The sequence below is a fragment of the Rhinatrema bivittatum genome, chromosome 1, assembly GCF_901001135.1.
Source record: "Rhinatrema bivittatum chromosome 1, aRhiBiv1.1, whole genome shotgun sequence".
NCBI classification, from domain to species: domain Eukaryota; kingdom Metazoa; phylum Chordata; class Amphibia; order Gymnophiona; family Rhinatrematidae; genus Rhinatrema; species Rhinatrema bivittatum.
Genome location: NC_042615.1, coordinates 207856565 through 207875526, shown reverse-complemented (window position 1 = coordinate 207875526; position 18962 = coordinate 207856565). Strand labels below are relative to the sequence as shown.

Genomic DNA, 18962 nt, shown 5'->3' with positions numbered 1-18962 from the left:
AAGAGACTGGTTGTGGTCCCTAAGGAAGAGGACAGTGAGGACAGCTTCAGTAGCTACTGCTGATTCTGGTGTGGCCTGCAAGGGAAAGGAGTAGGAGAACTGCTGGAGAGGATAAGTAAAGGTGGCTTTTTAAGTTCATTTTTCTTGATTGACTACCATTTTAAATACTGGGTAGTATGTGATGTGTCTGCTGTTTGAAATATTTTATTTGTGCTTGGTAAAGCTTTCAAAATTTGCATGAGTCTTTAATTATTGGATATTCTATTCATCAGCTGCTTTGAAATTATTTTATTAGTATGATTTTACTATTATAATTAATGATTTATAGATCTTGATTTTATTGATTGTTTCATGAGGAATGGTAAAATTGTTGTTTTTCCATTGTTGCACTGTATAGAGTCTGGTGTGATCCATTTTACAGTTCAGTTGTTGTCTGCACATTTCTATTTATACTTTATGTGGCTTTATTCTGTATTTGGTGAGGGTTTGTGTTCTGCATGCAGAGACTAAGATGAAGCATTCTTTTAATATGTTGTTTCTCTGTAGGGATCTGTAGTAGCTTTAGCTTGGCCTGTTCTGTTTACCTGATAGGAGGTATATTGATATTTTAGATTCTGGTGTAATGTTTGTGGTGTTCTTTGTCATAGGTAGGGTTGTTATTCTTTGAGTGTTGGCAGATAGTATTGTGTTGATATGGGAGGACCATGCCGAAATATATCACAATAGGTATGATGCCATATGAATTCCAAGATGCAAAGTTTTCTTGTTGGCATCACAACAGTGCATGAAATTATCACAATAATGGATATATTCATTTTACCTCAGAATCTCACTTTTCATGTAAAATATGTATTAAATGCATAATTTAAAATTGTGTATGGGGAGGTGGGGGTAGGGCACCAGGCTGTAAGGTTTGCCTAGGGTGCCTAATACCCTTGCACCAGCCATGTGCACAGCAGCAACACTCCACCCCATCATGTTTCACGTCCTAGCACGCATGTTAGACTCCTTGGTCCATGTTTCAAGATGGGTCAGGTGGACAGTACGCCCCGGTTGACAGTCGCGCCACATGCTGAGCCTTGTCTTGTCTTGCCTCCTTGTCTTTCCCCTATCAAAACCACAGTGACCTGACTACCTCAGCTCTGCCAGCCTGTCGTGCACCTATCAACTTTCTGCCACTCTGCCTTGCTGCCATACATCAGATGATTGTATGCCTTGTGGTGTTCTTGCCACTATCATGGTTCCTCAGTGTGTTGATGCTAGTCTTTATGCTGCTTTGTCCCTTTATCGGCACCTTGTGGTTTTTTCTTATACCCATTCTGCTCGCTATGTTCCCCCTTTATTGTGCTGTAGGATGTTGATGCCACTTGCTTGCCACTTTGCCTGTTGTGCTGCCTTCGAGGGTTCATGCAACTGTTATCGGTGCTCTCTTTTGAAGCTGTGCTGTGTTTTTGAGACTCTTGCTGCTGCTTTGCACCTCTGTTAAAGCACTCTATCCACTCCTGGTACCCCTTTGCCCCTTTACAGTGCCTTAGGCTATTCATGCCACTTTGGTGCCACTTTGCCACAGTTTAAGTACCTTGGAGCTCTTTTCTCTTTCTGATGATTGCTCCCCAGATGTTTCATCAGAATTGATAAGAAAACCCCAATTATGTAGCCAAAAATTGGCTGCAAATACTTCCCCCATTGACTTTATTGGGAAAATGGAAAATGAATAAAATGAATCAAACGAATTGGGTTCTCCCCATGAAACTAATGCAACACATTTGGGTCCTGGTGAAATGAATAAGAATCAAAACAAATTTTTTCCTTCTGCACATCCCTATAAATTATAAATAGCAATCAATCATGGCTATTAAAGGGATGCCTGCAAAAGTGCCAGCCTATATCAACTATGTACAATTGATAAATCTTTACAAATAACTCGCTTCTGCAGGCTCATCAGGTCCCTTTCCCCTACATTGAATCTTAATAATGCTTTCATATTTCTCACTTAAAACATTTCTAGCACTTTGGAGGAGGAGGAGAATGGCGAGGAACCACCACCGCCACCATCTCTGCCACCTCTTCAACCATTCCCTGAGCCGCAGGAGGCAATAAGTCCATCACCTGCTCCCAAGTCCCCTTTTCTCCAACCCCACCATCCATGGAGGCCGAGGAGGTCATCCTCATAGACAATGACCGGCTTCTGCCAGAGGTAGTAATAGCGGGTCACTGATTCCTGGAGGCTGGCACAGTATCCAGGGAAATGCCACGGAAGCAGGGCAGACCCTCTCCCATCAAGGTGTGCCTGGATGCTATGATAACTCTTCAGGTCTGGTTGACCCGCGGTCTAGATGTCCTGGAGAGCCTGGCAGTCCAAATGGTGGCCACCTTGGAAGACCTGGGCTTGGCCAGCAGGAAATGATTGAGGTACTACAATCTATGGCAGCAGCTCAATCACTGATGGCCATGGCCTGGACTCCACCAAGCTGGCCACCATCTCCCCGTTGGTGACAATATTCCTCAGCCCCCATGGACCTTAACTCCCACCCCCTCTTCATTCCTTCCCCTCCTCTTCTGTAAATATGTTAATTATTATAATTTTGTAAAAAAAAAAGTATTATTTTAATAAGATTTTTACTAAAACATGGTGGTTGTCCTGTGTACAAAGCATACAAAGGGGAGGGATGCAATTTTGGTTCAAGGAAGGTGATGTTACAGATGGTGGTAGTGGTGGTGAGTATAGGGGGGGAAGAAGATGATGATACCAGGGGAGAGACATGACAATGATGGTGGGGGAAGAGGGGAGGGAGATGGCAATGCCGCCAAGGGACGAGTGGGAGGGAGTGAATACAAGAGAAGAGATTGAGGATGAGGAAGTGGGGGTTGTGCCATATGATCCGATATATATTATATTTGCATGGTTTAAAAATCATGTTTAATGTTGGTTACTAATTTCCTGGACTATTTTTTATAAAACGAAGCCCCAGATGGGCTCCCATGCCCATCTCCCATTCCCTCTAGCCTAGTGTACAGTTCAGGGCCAGGATCCCCATCCCACCATTACCCAATTAACCATTACAGTGGTTATGCGGACGACTTGAATTTTGTCTAAACAAGAGCCCATAAATAGGAAACATAATTCATTGCTTGCACTGAACAAACATTTTTATTTGGCTAATATTCATGGGTGTACAGAATGCAAAGCAATAGCAACATCTCAGATGGCACTGATCAGATCGTTCATCAAGTTGGACTGAGAAGCCACTGCCTTTTTTATTTCATTGCACTCCTGTTGTGACAGTATCTCAGACATGAAGAGTTCGCTCAGCCCATCGATGCCGAACAAAGCCTCTTCAAGGCCACGTGCCACTGCTGCCTTGTCCAGGGCTGCAGATGTCTCAGTTCCCTGAGTTTCAGATTTAACCTCATAATGTTGAGTGCGATAGGGCCCTGAGTATCATTATCCTGGACTAGTTCACTGGGGGACTCCTCAGCTTTCAAAGGAAAGACAAATTTCGGTATGGGAAGGATTGTGTCTTTCCTCAACGACATCTGCAACATTATTGTCCAGGGCTGCAGATGTCTTTCCTCAACGACATCTGCAGCCCTGAGTATCATTATCCTGGACTAGTTCACTGGGGGACTCCTCAGCTTTCAAAGGAAAGACAAATTTCGGTATGGGAAGGATTGTGTCTTTCCTCAACGACATCTGCAACATTATTGTCCAGGGCTGCAGATGTCTCAGTTCCCTGAGTTTCAGATTTAACCTCATAATGTTGAGTGCGATAGGGCCCTGAGTATCATTATCCTGGACTAGTTCACTGGGGGACTCCTCAGCTTTCAAAGGAAAGACAAATTTCGGTATGGGAAGGATTGTGTCTTTCCTCAACGACATCTGCAACATTATTACCCACTCCATCTGTGGAGAGAGATGGAAAAAGTCAAGTTGAAGTTCTTTATATACTTTTCAACTGTTGCCTACCAAAGAGCCTTAAAGAAAAACATGCAATGCAAACAAGGTGGCACTTTCAAAATTCATTCCTTCACTTGCTCCTGTGTCAGTGCCGTACACTGAAGTCACAGCAGCTATGAACCCTGAATGCATAGTACTCAAGATGAGCTCTTCGAGGGGATCAAAACAATAACACATGGTGCCCCCCCCCCCACCCCCACCCCCATCAGTCCTGCATGCTTAAGCATCAATTTTGGTGGCCTTTTCTTTTACCTTCCATCTAGTGTCGTGCCACTGGTGCTGGATTTGTTTGACCTCCCTGTGTGTTTCCTACAGGGAGCTGACATCCAGCATGATCCTCTCCCAAAATCATTTCTTTGTAGAAGAAGAAAGAGATCTTTGTAGTTCTTGCAGATGGCGCGGCATTGTAGGTCCTTTTCATCGTCCATAAAGTGAGCATCACATGTTCGCTTCTTGGACACTTGGTTACCGCAAGTGCCTGCCTGCTCTTCCAGATCTCCAGCCTCTCTCACCACCTGAGAAAAGGTTCATTTTGCAGCCATGACAATCTGTCTCTGCTTGTTGGGACTGTGAATGAAACAGTGCATACATCAGTTATTAATAAATAATACATTTCAATTCAAGATAAAATGTTGGAATATCCACTGTCCACTGAGTGATGTCAATTTAACTTTCTACTAATAGTAACGGAAGAAGAGAGAAGCTGGCCACATGGCTAGTATTAACAGATTCCAATACATGCAGTTAATGGTAAGGACAAAGAAAGAGGGAACATGGACAGCATGAGAAGATGCCAAAAAATGAAGTTAATGAAAGAAGAGAGAAGCTGGCCAAATGGCTATTATTAACAGATACCAATACATGCAGTTAATTGTAAGAACAAAGAAGCAAGGCACATGGATTGCATGAACAGATGCCAAAAAATGCAGTTAATGAAAGGAACAGGACTTGGGCGACTGACTACATGCCTGTACAGGCCATGTGTTGGGTGTCCTGCTTCTTTCTTGCATGCCCATGATTCTGACCATCCAGTACGGGCCTGTACTGGGCTGCCCAAAGTCATGAGCATCCAGGAAAGGAGCAGGGCAACCGAGTACAAATCATGGATGTCTTGCTTCTTTCTTGAACGTCCATGATTCTGAGCTTCCATTACAGGCCTGTACTGGGCCACCCAAGTCATGAGCATCTAGGAAAGGAGCAGGGCGATTGAGTATAAATCATGGACGTGCTGCTTCTTTCTTGGACATCCATGATTCTGACCATCTCTTACCTGTTCAAAATGAAGCGATGACGATGTTGATCTCGATCATGATATTCCCGCGATATCCAGGCACTAGTTCATACCAGTCTGTATATAATACAGTTTCAATTTGAAGTGAATACAAAAGGACAGTCATACTCCCAGCAGTGATTTATATACCTCGCAGGCAGGATTATGACGCACAGCATGATGTCACATTGGGGGAGCTATGATAGATTTGAAAATGAATAAAATGGAAATTCTTATTCCATCTGACAGATATATGTCCTTTTGACAGACGTTCAGCGTGTCCACATACGCGATACTATATGGACGTCCAATACAATAAAATGAGAAGTGTTATGGATGCTCTTTTTTGATCTCCGTGTGCTGTTTTGGTGCTGTTGTTATTTATGTCTCATTTGAATATTCTATCGCTCGCCCAGGAGAGGGAGCTGTGCACGTGTTGAAAGAGCAGGCATAAGAATATAAGAACATAAGAACATGCCATATTGGGTCAGACCAAGGGTCCATCAAGCCCAGCATCCTGTTTCTAACAGTGGCCAATCCAGGCCATAAGAACCTGGCAGATACCCAAAAACTAAGACTATTCCATATTACCGTTGCTAGTAATAGCAGTGGCTATTTTCTAAGTCAACTCAATTAATAGCAGGTAATGGACTTCTCCTCCAAGAACTTATCCAATTCTTTTTTAAACACAGCTATACTAACTGCACTAACCACATCTTCTGGCAACAAACTCCAGAGTTTAATTGTGCGTTGAGTGAAAAAGAACTTTCTCCAATTAGTTTTAAATGTGCCACATGTTAACTTCATGGAGAGCCCCCTAGTCTTTCTATTATTCTTTCTATTATCCGAAAGAGTAAATAACTGATTCACATCTACCCGTTCTAGACCTCTCATGATTTTAAATACCTCTATCATATCCCCCCTCAGCCGTCTCTTCTCCAAGCTGAAAAGTCCTAACCTCTTTAGTCTTTCCTCATAGGGGAGCTGTTCCATTCCCTTTATCATTTTGGTAGCCCTTCTCTGTACCTTCTCCCTTGCAATTATATCTTTTTTGAGATTCGGCAACCAGAATTGTACATAGTATTCACGGTGCGGTCTCACCATGAAGCGATACAGAGGCATTATGACATTTTCCCATTTTAGCGCATCCGTATTGTATCAGCTTGTATGTTAGTTAAAGTCTGGGGGGCTTGATCCCCCCTTGCTGATATTAAAATGGGGGTGGGGAATTATGCATGACATTTTCATTGGGGGAGGGTGACAGCAGGGGGTTGTGCCTCAGGGACCGTTGCAGCATTTATAAACAATTTTAAAATGCTGTGCGGTTATCAGTCCCTGAGGGCAGCGCTTGGTTTCATACGTCTCAAGGTTTTGGGTCCTCGGGGGTCTTTCACAGTGTGGTTAGGTGGTGCTATAGTTTTTCCCTCCCTCCCTCCCTTTTTCTGGTATATTATAAATTTGATTGATATTGTGTATCTGTTATATCGCAGTTTGGAGGCGGAAACCCAAGCCCAAAATTGTCATTTGTTTATAACTAAAATGTTAAGGTGGAGGGGGATACTTGTATAGTTGGGGGGGGCTACTACACGAGACAGTAGGCGAGCAGTGGGGGTTGCTGCTCAGGCTGTAGACCTGCCCTCGCTGGGAAGAGACGGGGTAAGAAATACTGGAGGAGTGTTTAAGTCGGTATGCCACTGGCACATGGTAGCATACGGGGGTGGGGGTTTGCTGATGATTAAAATGCATGTTCTTTGCTTGTCTGGGCTCAGGTTATGTTTATTAAGTAATAAACTGCGGCCTTTTGTGAAGCCATTATGTGTTTACTGTCTTTTTTGGGAAAAGGAAGGGAAAATAAGTGATGCTGCACAAATCCTGCCTCCCTATGTCAATGTTTTTACCACAATTGTAGTTATATTGACATTGTTATCCACTTAGAACAAGTTTTATTAACCTAAGTGTGTTGTATAATGCGGACTATATGCCTGTTAAATAAATATATAAATTCATACTGCAGCTCCTCATTATCCTTCTTTGCTTCTCTCCCTTTTTTTAAGCTCATGCCTTTTCATTGGTAGCTCAAAATGAGATACATTTAGCTACAGGAAGTATTTTCCCTTACCCCAACAGGCTTACAATCTAACAACAGAGGGTGAAGCAGTTAGCCTAGGGTCACAAAGAGCATCAGTAGGATCTGAACCCTGGCTTCTCTACTGCTCAGCATGCTATTCCTACCACTTGACTGCTCATTCACCCCCTTCTACGCTGCTCTTTAAGATGACTTGTAATGTGTAGGATGAACTGACTATAAATACAGAATGCTTTAGAGAATAAATCTAGTGCTTTAGTCTAGCAGTCTTTGATTTTCATGCTTGAAGTTCAGAAAATATCATTGCTTATGTTAGCAAAGCTATTTTGCACTTGAAAAATAACACTCAGGGCGTGCAGCATGATTGTGGTACTTGATTATAATGGTTTGGAAATGTAGAAGACAGTTTAGGATTTATGTAGGTAAAACCTTGCAACAGTATTATTCAGAGGATTGCATTATAAGAATCTTACTTTAACAAGTGACTGTTACTGAGCAAAAAAACAAAGCTATTGGCTAAATCGCATCATCACACATAGTGCCATTCAATTTAAAAACTGATGTCTCTAGCATTTCAACCAAGAACAAATTTTATAATTATCTATTGATTTTAAAATCTTCTTTATTACTATTCTCAAAAACCAAAGGATTCACAATCCACAAGGACATTTTGTAAACCATTGCTCCAAAAACATAAGGGCAAAGATATTCAATATCTTCTACTTCAGTTTCTGCTTTAAGAACATTCTTATGAACTGTAAATCCTGAGTGAAATAAAAGACACCACTGAATAAACATTTTGGGGTGAATTTTAAAAGAGTTGCTCGTGTTAAAAGGCACATAAATATGAGTGTCTGGGCTGAGTGCGAGCAACTCGTATTTTAAAACAGTCCAGTTATGCGTGTATATGCACAAGTGGAGGAAAGGGGCAGAGTCACGGTGCATCAGGGGCCTTGCGGGATGGGCCAACATTTATGTGCAAAAATCCATATTTTAAATCCAGTGGCCACAGCTGGTGGAGGGCTGTTAGCCACACATATTAACTTCTGCTCTTGATAAAGTGTAAGTCTGCAGAAATCTCTTTTCAGGCCTAAAATGAGGGGTCTGTGTAAACTGGGGGAGTGCAAGCTGAAGAACCAGAGGGAAATGGATGACTTCAAGATAGACTGGGCAAACTGGTGGATTAATTGGTAAAACTGGGATTGTCCTTCATGTGCGCATGTTTTAAAATCCACTTATGAGCGTGTGTTAAAGCCGAAAAAGTCCTAAAGAGGATATGCAAACTATGTATGCCCATGTGATCACTTGAAATTAGGAGCACACATATGATTGCTTGGTGTATTTTAAATCCTGCACACGCAATTGTGCGCACAATTTAAAATTCCTATGAATGTACACTCATGCGAACATAAGTACATTTACAGATACCTGCACGCTCATTTTAAAGTTACCATTCCTGTTAGATCTTGATGAACTTTTATAAGGGACTATGATTTTCAGTGTAGATGTGTAATAATTGTATTTCCAAAATTTTTAAATTATATTTTTATGTTATGTTTTGATGATTTGTTTTCTGTATGTATGTGTGTGTGTGCGTGTATTTGTAGGTATTTATATATATCAGTGTTATATTAGAGTTTGTTCAATATACATTTCATGCATACACTTTACAAGCGGAAAAAAGGAATAGGCTTGGGGCATTCTGGGGCAGGGCACCGAAGTATATGCAGTAGTTTCTATTTTGTATGAGATATACATGTATACATTACCGAACTTATTCATACATTTTTACACCTGCTAATTCACTGGCGCAAGAAAACGTTAAACCTAATATTGAAAAAACAGAATTTCCTCAAAGACAACCAGAAAATTGAACTAGCAGAAAAAGTACGAAACCTTGGAATAATAATGGACCCAGAAATCAATCTAAAACAGCATATATCACTAAAAGTAAAAGAAGGCTTTGCAAAACTCATGGTACTCAGAAAATTAAAACCACTACTAACACTAACTGATTTCAGAACAGTACTTCAAGCACTAGTTTTCTCCAGCACGGACTATTGTAATGCCCTTTTACTAGAGCTCCCGAATTCAACATTAAGGCCACTTCAAATACTTCAAAACACAGCAGTTAGAATACTAACCAGAAAAAGGAGGAGGGACCATATAACCAAAACCCTAGCAGAATTGCATTGGCTACCTATTGAACACATAATTAAATACAAAGCCCTATGTACCATATATAAACTAATACATGATGAAAAATTGGACTGACTAAACACAGCATTGTGAGAACACGTCCCACACAGAAACCTTCGATCGGCAAATAAAGCACTCTTAACCATTCCCTCAGTAAAAACAACGAGACTAACTCAAGTGAGAGAAAGGGCCTTATCTTTAGCAGGCCCCACACTTTGGAACACAATGCCTCTAGAGATCAGATTGCAAAGAGATCTCAAAACCTTTAAGAAAAGTTTAAAAACTTGGCTTTTTAAACAAGCATTTTATAAAGAGACTGGAGAATGTCATGAAAATATACAGGAATAGGCAGAAGAACACCAGCACACAGCACAGCACTATAAATACGATTTTTACCCGTGAACCGTTCCTTACAGGTACACTTGGGGCCTCATTTTCTAAAGCTATTGTAGGCTTGCGCTAACAGCACAAGCCTGTGATAGCTTGCGAAGGTAGCACATGCCTGCGCTACCTAAATTGGGGCCGACTCCGTGAAGACGCCGTGGACAGCGAAAAGGTAGGTGCCTTTTCGCGTCCTATTTTGCGCCCAATAGCTACACCTTCTATGATGGTGCTATTGGGTGCGAAACTGGCAGCTATCGCACTGTGGTGGTGCGATCGCTGCCGGATAGTGCAGGACTGCCCCACCATGTCGACTCCCCGCCCCCCATTAGCGAGATTTTCTAAAGTACCGCAGGCCTGCGATACTTTAGAAAATGAGGCCCTTGGTCATGACCTACTTCACTAAACAATTGATTGTCTTTAACGATTTATTGTAACTGAACCTTTTGTGGCACCTGTTAGAATGTACTATAGTACGCATCCACCTACATTGATTTATGTGCCTACATGTAAACCGTTGTGATGGTATATAACTTAGCGGCGGTCTAGAAAAAAATTTTAAAAAATAAAAAAATAAATAAATCAGACTTCGCTGTTGGCTGCAGTTTGTGGGTGCGAGGTCTGGGTGAACTAACAGATGTTCAAGGTAAAGTGTTAGACGGTCTAAGTAAACAGGAGACAGACTGGGTGAACTGTTGATTTAATGTACATGAGCAAATAAGTATTTACAAAATGGTATATGCCTATAAATCAGGGTTATTATGCATAATGTTATTTTTTTATGCACCTAGATATATGCGTGCATGTTGATAAAATAGGAACAAAAGTATGCATTTTGTTGCATTGGAAATATCTATGTGTACTGAAACATACATATGTGTTTTTGGAGCAGAACTACACAGTATTTATAAAATGTGCAACTCCACTTACATGAGTAAATGATGTACTGCGGATAGATTTGAAAGTTAGGCTCCCTGTCTATCTTTATTGAGATTGGATATTGGTGGGGGGAGGAGTTTTAAAAATAGTACTAAAGAAGGTTTTCTTATTGATAATTATAAAATTTGCACTTGCTTGAAATGGTAAGAACATTGCTTTTTTTTTTTTTTTAAATTATGGCACTGGTATTGAGCATGTATTCCCAAATGGAAACCACCACAGGCAAGGCCAATGGAACTCTCAATCTTATATCATTAATTTAGATTAGGGTTTTTGTTTTGTTGTTTTTTTTTGCAACATCAAATATCTATCGTCTTCAACACCTATAGCAAGCATTCATTTAAAATCATTGGGGGTGCTATGAGAAGAATATTTTAGATATAGATAAATATATATATAAAGATTTTTAAAAACATACCACAGATTTACCAGAAATGGATGCTCAAGGCCCTGCATGATTTGCAGTTCTCTAAAAACATTCCGGACTTCATCCCTTTCAATGCACTTCTGTTTATTCATATACTTCATGGCATACATTTTCTTGGTATCTCTTTTCTGCACAATGCACACCTAAAATAAATATCAAAACAGCATTACAGAGATTTTACTTAATCCCCAAAGAAAAAAATGGGATGATGTACTTTTTTCTAATTTCCTTTCAAATATTTTCCTAATTACTTCTAACTGCTGTACACGATTAGATACGCAAAGGTCAGTTCAGCCTGTTTTCTGTAGTACGTCCAATTTTTTTACAGTGAGAGCATAGATCAAACAGTGTATGAAGCTATTGGTTACATAGCATTATCATTTGAATTGTGTTTCTCTCCTTATGAACAGGTATTTTCCTTCATTTCATAATATAGCTTCTTGACCTTCACTTTCTCTTATCCTTGCTAAGTATGCTCATTAAAAATACTGCTATAAAACATAGCTGAGAGGGTAAAAGAAATGGATTGGAATGGGATGGGGGTGGATAGGTGCTAATGCATGGGAACTTGTATGCTCATCTATCCAGAACTTTAAAGAGGTCAAAAGAGAGACAACATAAAAATGAACTGAGTTGGATAAGGAATGATATCTACAGGCAGTCAGACTTGCACTGTAGATAATCGCTGGGATATATCTTTAGCTATAGCAGTGTAGTAGAAGAGAACAACCAGGCAAACCGCTGTCGTCTACAACAGGAGTCGTTTTCTAACCACCCGCGCTGGTGCAAAGCCCATAAATTCTCTTTACCTGCAGACTTTGCCTGAAAGTGCCTTCACTTCGAAAACGAATTATTTCAGATAAATCTATCACATATACACACATATGCCTGCTATTTTGTGTTGGTGGTTTTCCTGAGAACAAAAATACATGCATAGTTGTGAAGTGCAAGCCCCTTCCCAGCCCATCCCCAGAAATATCTCTTCTCACTGCGTGCAAAGTTATGCAGGTGGTGGCAGGACGCATGAATCGCTTACTTGCACACAGGGTAATATTATTTTAACTAAATGGCTTTTGAAATTTTCCTCCCTGTTGCCATGTAATGTTTTTATTAGTTAATAACACATAAGGATTAATGCCAACGATATTCAAACATAGTCGATTAGGTTTCAAAGCTATCTGGCTACATATACCTGGATTACTTTATTCATGTACATTCAGTGGGACATTTATCCCACTGAATATTGTGTCAACAGTTGCCGACTCGCGCGCACAACGGGAGAAATTTTTTAACAAATGCGCACCGACGCAACTTCACTTTTTCCCCTGACCCCTAAACAACCCCCCCCCCCCCCCCCCCCCCAACTAACCAAATTTTTTTATTTTGGAACTTACATGTTTTCCCGAGCAGCAGTAAGATCCATGCGCCTACCGGCACTTGTCCTGGCTGGACCCCACCCCGCTGCTTTCCCACCCAGACCCCGCCCTCCCCCAGTCCACCCCCTTTTTCGAATTCTGGCTCTTCCGCGCCAATACCGGGAGATATGAGCATGGCTGGGCCACTTTGAAAATGCACTCAGCGCACACGCGGCCCAGCCATGCTCATATCTCCCGGTATTGGCGCGCCAGGGAATTAAAATTAGGCCATTAGTGAATCAGATACTAGGTTACCTGTGCATGAAACTTGCACTAAATGTCTTTTAACACTTAAAAAAAAATGCTAAAAAGCGTAGAATGCATGCAAAAAGCCAACTTAACATAGGCTTGTTTTCATGGGCGTTCTTGTGCACCCATGAAAAACAAGCCTCTTCATCGGGCATGGAAAAAGCATGTACACTAAAACAAAAGTGTAATATGCATACAATATACATACTGTATGTCAAAATATCCCATGCTTACTGGTCTGAGGCCAAGGACCAATTACTTAGCATGGGAGATTTCATCTTAATCCTAAACAAGGTCAGACTCTCATCAGAACTGGACGTGGAGCAGTGAGACCCCACTCAAACACCACATCCTCTCCAAATCCTAACAGCCCCCTGGTTAATCTTTTTCACTCCTTGAGCCAGACCTGACCTCTTGCAAGGCTGTCCTGGGATGGGGGCTGTCAGCCTCTCCAACTGTTTTCATCTTTGGTTAGGAGAAAATGTGGATAACAGGGGGCATTCAGTCCCCCCACCAAAATTTTACATGAGTATCATGGAAGGGCAGTTGACACCGTCTGAACTGTTAACTTTGGCAGGAAATCACAGGGGACAGGGAACTGATGGTGCCACACTAAATTTAATGGGTGTGGGTACACTGGGTCGGAGGGAGAGGACTTAGATGTCTAATGCCACAATATAATGTAAATAGTTAATCCTAACTGCTCGGTTATCTTGCTCTAATTCCCTCCCCAGTTATATGAACCTTGTTGTGATGTAACTTTATGACCTCTTTGCACTTGTTAATGTTTCGTTTCTGCGTTCACGCCCCCTTGTTATATGTAAACCAGCATGATGTGATTTTTAATCACGAATGCCAGTATAGAAAAACTCTAAATAAATAAATAAATAAATAAATAAATAAATAAATAATGCTATTTTTCTGGCAATTTGTTTAATTTTAGCAGAGCATCCTAATTCTGGCAGACTAAGGACCTTATTTTCCAAGGCTATCACAGTCTTGCGCTAACAGTGCAAACCTGCGATAGCTAGCGAAGTTAGCGCAGGCCTGCACTACCTACATCGGGGCGGAGTCGGCCCCGGAAGAGGAGGAGTCGGGGCGTCACCGGGGCCCACTCTGCGACGACGGCACAGACAGCGAAAAAGTAAGGGCCTTTTCGCTGCCTATTTCGCACCCAATAAGTACACCTTCTATGGTAGAGTTATTGGGCGCGATGCTGGCAGCGCAAGACCGCCCCCCCCCCCCCCCCCCCCCGTTTCGGTCCCCCGCCCCTCGTTACCACATTTTTCTAAAGTATCGCAGGCCTGCGATACTTTAGAAAATGAGGCCCTAAGTGTTAGTTGGCTAGACTTAGGATACATTTTCATCCCAAAATCTAGTTGGCTAGATTTAGCCAAAATCTGACCTATTAGTGAGAACCTATTAGTGAGAACAATTTTCTAACAGCCTACAGAGGACAGAGTCTGCAAGTATTGTTTATCTACAGATTTTATCCATTTGGCGCCGGCCATCCATTACTCCTACCATGTGACAGGGCCTGGCCAATGGCACGGATACCCTGTCACATGGTAAGGGCAAAGGGCCATCGGCGCCATTTTGATTAGTGGCAGCTGACGGCCCCGAGAGCGGGAGATCGCTCCCGGGACTTCCACTGGACCACCAGGTACTTGTAAAAAGTTTTGGGGGGGTTCAGGAGGGTGGGGAAAGCTAAGGGAACAGTTTTAAAGGGTCGGGTGGGTTTTTTTTTTTTATCGGCTCGGGCGCAGCCGATAAACAAAACTGCGATCGGGCCACACAAAAAATGTACGATGTGAATCGGAACCGGAATCGGAACCGATTCCGGTTTCAATTCACATCTCTAGCAGTGGCTGCTCAGGCCCTCCTAGGCTTAATGAAGCCAATGATGCCGATTTCTCCTCCTCTGGTGCAGCAGCACCTAAGGCACAGTGCTGTTTTCAACAGCAGAACAAAGTTGAAAAAAGGATCAATCAGTGCAGTCTAGGATGGCAGAGACTTGGAGAGGTAAGCAGTTATCCTGCCCTTCTTTTTCCTCACCATAGTGGAAAAAAAATTGGACAACACCAATTCAAGGAAAAATAAAACCTCAGTATTCTGTCTCAGCTATGTATTACCTATGCATAGCTTAAACAGATAGCTTAACTCTGTCCTTACTTTCACACAGAGGAGGCTGCTTCTTCAACTACAAATTGTATTGACAGGCAAAACAAATAACAGGCTCTTACTGAACATAAACTGGAGGTAACAGTGACCTGTATAGTCTGGATCACAGAAATAAGAACATGTAAATTTAGGATAATTCTTCAGGGTTAGGCCAGATTAGCTGCTGCATCGCATAGGCCTGACCAGAGCTGATCAGAGTTGACTGAAAACCATGAGGAAAAGCAACCAGGATCCTCTGAATACAGAAGAAGGTGTGAACATGCAAGCTGACCACCAGTTGACAGTATAACAGAAATTAAGAAACTAAGCAGAATAAAAGCATGAGCACAGCATAGCAACACAAACAGAAAGGTTGCTGAGGAAGGAGGACACTGTGAAAACAGGAGAACAGTGAATAGAAAAACAGGACAGTGCCAAAATATGCTGCTGCTGATAAGGATGCCATTTTGAGCCCCTTTTTGTGGGATTTTTTTTTAAGCTACTAACAGGGTCATTTTTCAAGTCATGTTAGGGCCTTATCGCCTTATTGCTTTGTACAATGCAGTACCAAACTACCCGCTCGCCCCAAGATGAAAGTGTACTCTCTTACAGTGGTAAGCATGTCAAATGGCCTCTCTCTCTCTCTCTTTCTCATAACAGCTGCAGGTGTGTGCTGCAATAATATATTATGTGTGCTAACAACACTCATTCTTTTTATCACAGGGCTATTTTCCGCTATATTATTTATAGCATTTTGATGAATCTAGGCCCAAATTAGCAGTCAGACCACAAAAAAAGATCCCCAACATCAAGCTAGGACAAAACAGTAATGATTTGGAAAACCAAAAAAGAAAAAAGGGATGTGAAATCAACTCACAGATTCTTCTCGTTTTTATTAACTTTAATATTAGAGTTCAAAACATCAAAGTCTACAAACTGTTCTTAAAATCTTTGCTGCTTGATCACTGAGAAACAAATTGCTTTACATTTTGACAACACATAAGGAGGATAATTTTCAAGGCATTTCCGTGGGTAAAACTGTTGTACCAGCAGAAATGACCTTTTGCAAAATTGCTCGCCTGATATGAGGGTAAACTTACCTGTATATGTCCTGTTTGAACTGAGCAGAGGTGTTCTTGGGGGCAGATTTGGGGAGGGGTTTGGTCTTATGTGCATACTTTTGGATTTTACAAACTATACATGTGGATTTTCCCCAAACATTTTCCAGGCATAAAATAGCAGGTGCAACTGTGTGCAGGAAAATTTGGTGGGATAATTTTCACAGTGGACTTATGCGCAGAAGTCCGCTTCGAAAATCAGAGCAACTTAGGTACAAGATTACGGGCTTTCTTATGTGCGCTGTTTCAAAATTACCCCCAGTATGCAACCAGATAGACAGGTTGGCATCATAGCACCCTGTCAACTTCCTGCCCCTCAGTCTGAGCAATGTTTCAGTTCTAAATTATACAATGAATTCAAAATCTGCCCCCCCCAAAAAATGTGCTGCATGTGAGACCATATGTGTGTTGTAATGATTAGGCACAAACATTGCCATGGCCTCATAAACTTGACATTAAAAGAAACCAATATAATTGCACTGATTATACATCCTCAATATTAAGATACTTCGGGTCCCAATTTGTCTAACAACTACCTCTTTTACCATGCTTCACATCACACTCGAGCTATGTTGCAATGACTCAGAAGAGCACTCCCTGCTGTGTTTTAATGTTTAATTATAAAACAAATTATGCTAATCAAATAAAAGCAGAGCCTGGGTCTTTATTCTGCTGTTGTTTCTGTGCACATTTCCTCTGGTGTTCAGACAGGTCGCAACTGGTCCTAAATTAATTTCTACAATTTATGCATCATATAGAAACATAGAAACATAGAAATGACGGCAGAAGAAGACCAAACGGCCCATCCAGTCTGCCCATCCAGTCTGCCCATCCAGTCTGCCCATCCAGTCGGCCCATCCAGTCTGCCCATTTGCCAATTTACTATCTTTCCATCATGAAATGTTATTCCAATTCTAGTCTTCTTTAGAACTTGTTGTTGTTATTTATTTCTTTAATGTGAATCCAAGACGGCATATGCTTCCTGGGCACACTCCTTTGAACTCTGTTGCACAGTGATATTGCCTTCTTTTCTTATGGTTAAACGTAAAAGCAAGACTAGGATCTTTCATTCAGACCCTAGGAATCTTGACTCCTCCGATCTGACAGACTCTTTCATAACCCAAGCAGGAGCAATCTTGAAATCCAGCTTTGGTTTCCTGGGATCACATGCTAGGGACGGAAGGCCAGGACTCAGACATGACATTCATCCCAGGGATGCAGACCCCTTCCACCCGTCCAGTTCCAGAAGGCATGTCCAGCAATTCTGCAGTGCTGGCCATGGATGACAGTTGTGGATCAAGCTGCTAGATTATTCTGAATTTATCCTATAGTATCCTGATCATAAGGACAGCTACGCAGTAGTAGTATAGCGAAAGGTTCTTCCCTGTGGAGGGGGTTACTTTGCTCTTCTTTATGCTGTGTAATTTTGTGTCTGTATATGATTATTCTCATCTTTATCTTCTGGCCTGTTTCACCAATGCCACACCCCTCGTCCTATTTTCTGCACTGAATAATCTATACTACATTGGAAGAGGCCCATGAAGAGAGGCCCCATATGCTGGATATTCCCATGTGAATATCTGAGGCATCCTTTCATAAGTGCTGGTGTAGTTTGCAGCATGTAATACCGCAGGGATCTATGCCATTTTCTTCTTTTTCAGTTCTGTTAGAAGCTTGCTTCTTACTAATGTTTTCATCGGATTCGGAGGTTGCTGAAAGGCCAGGGAATATTTCTTTTACTGACTCATCCTCCAGGAGTTGTGGCTGTAGGCCTTTAATTATTTCCCTCAGTTTTTCCAGCTCTGGATGTTATGGGGCGAAAATTGGAAAATAATGCATAATTGTACTTGAGTAGCAAGATAATGTAAGATGAATGCACATATTTATGAAATGTCTTTTTAATAATTACAAATTATGATGCTCAAAATTATTTATATCAGAAACAAAATTATAAAAAATAAACATAGAAAATGGTTCATAGCCTATGGCAGGGTCCCCAAACATTTAAAGGGAAGGGCCACAGAGAAATTTCAAATCATTGGACGGGCTGGGGCATGTCCCCCTCCCTCTGGAGTCTGAGTTTATTGAGCAGGAGAAGGGACCTCCTCAGAGTTTTCTGCTGAGCGGTGGGTAAGGAAGGGGGGTATCTCTGTCCCTTCCAATGATAGAGGGGAAGCAAGAGGCAGGATTCCCAGGGAGAGAGCAGATAGTAAATGTTAACATTATTTCTAGATTTCTCAGAAATGGCAACTCTTCCACACCCCTGTGAATCCTTCCCCCTGTTCCCTGCCTTCGAGATGCAAGGGTATGTGTGAGGGGCACACTTCTCCCTTCTCTCTCACTCCACCTCACTCCCCCACTTCCCTGCCCCTTCTCTCTCCCTCTCATCTCTCTTCCGTCTCTCTCTCTCTCCCCCTCTCCTCTCACCCCCCCCTTGCTTCCTCTTCCCTTCTATCTCATCCCCCTCATTTCCCTTACCTTCCTTTCCCTCTCTTCCCTTTCACTCCCTATGCTTTTCCTCTCCCACTCCTCCTCTCCTTTCCCACCCCCTCCCCCTCTCACTTCCTTCCCCTTTCCCCCTCTCCCCTGCTTCCCCTTCTTCTCCCTTTCTTCCCCTTCCTTGATCCCCTGACTCCTCTCTCACACACTCCTTCCCTTGTTCCCTCTTTCCCTTTCCCCCTCTCTTTCATCTCTTTCCTTCAATTCCTTCCCTCCCTTCCCTCTTTTCCCCTCTTGCCTTGTCCCCCCTTCCTTTCCATT

General features: G+C 42.0%; 1 protein-coding gene across 2 annotated transcripts in view; it reads right to left on the bottom strand.

The window, feature by feature from the left end:
- Positions 1–18962, bottom strand: part of STK32B (serine/threonine kinase 32B) — a 537210-nt gene that overhangs the window by 501740 nt on the left and 16508 nt on the right. For both annotated transcript variants that reach the window (XM_029591132.1, XM_029591141.1), the window contains exon 2: positions 11252–11403. In XM_029591132.1, coding sequence (XP_029446992.1) covers positions 11252–11370 — 119 coding nt within the window. In that variant the 5' untranslated portion in view covers positions 11371–11403. The remainder of the gene's footprint in view (positions 1–11251; positions 11404–18962) is intronic.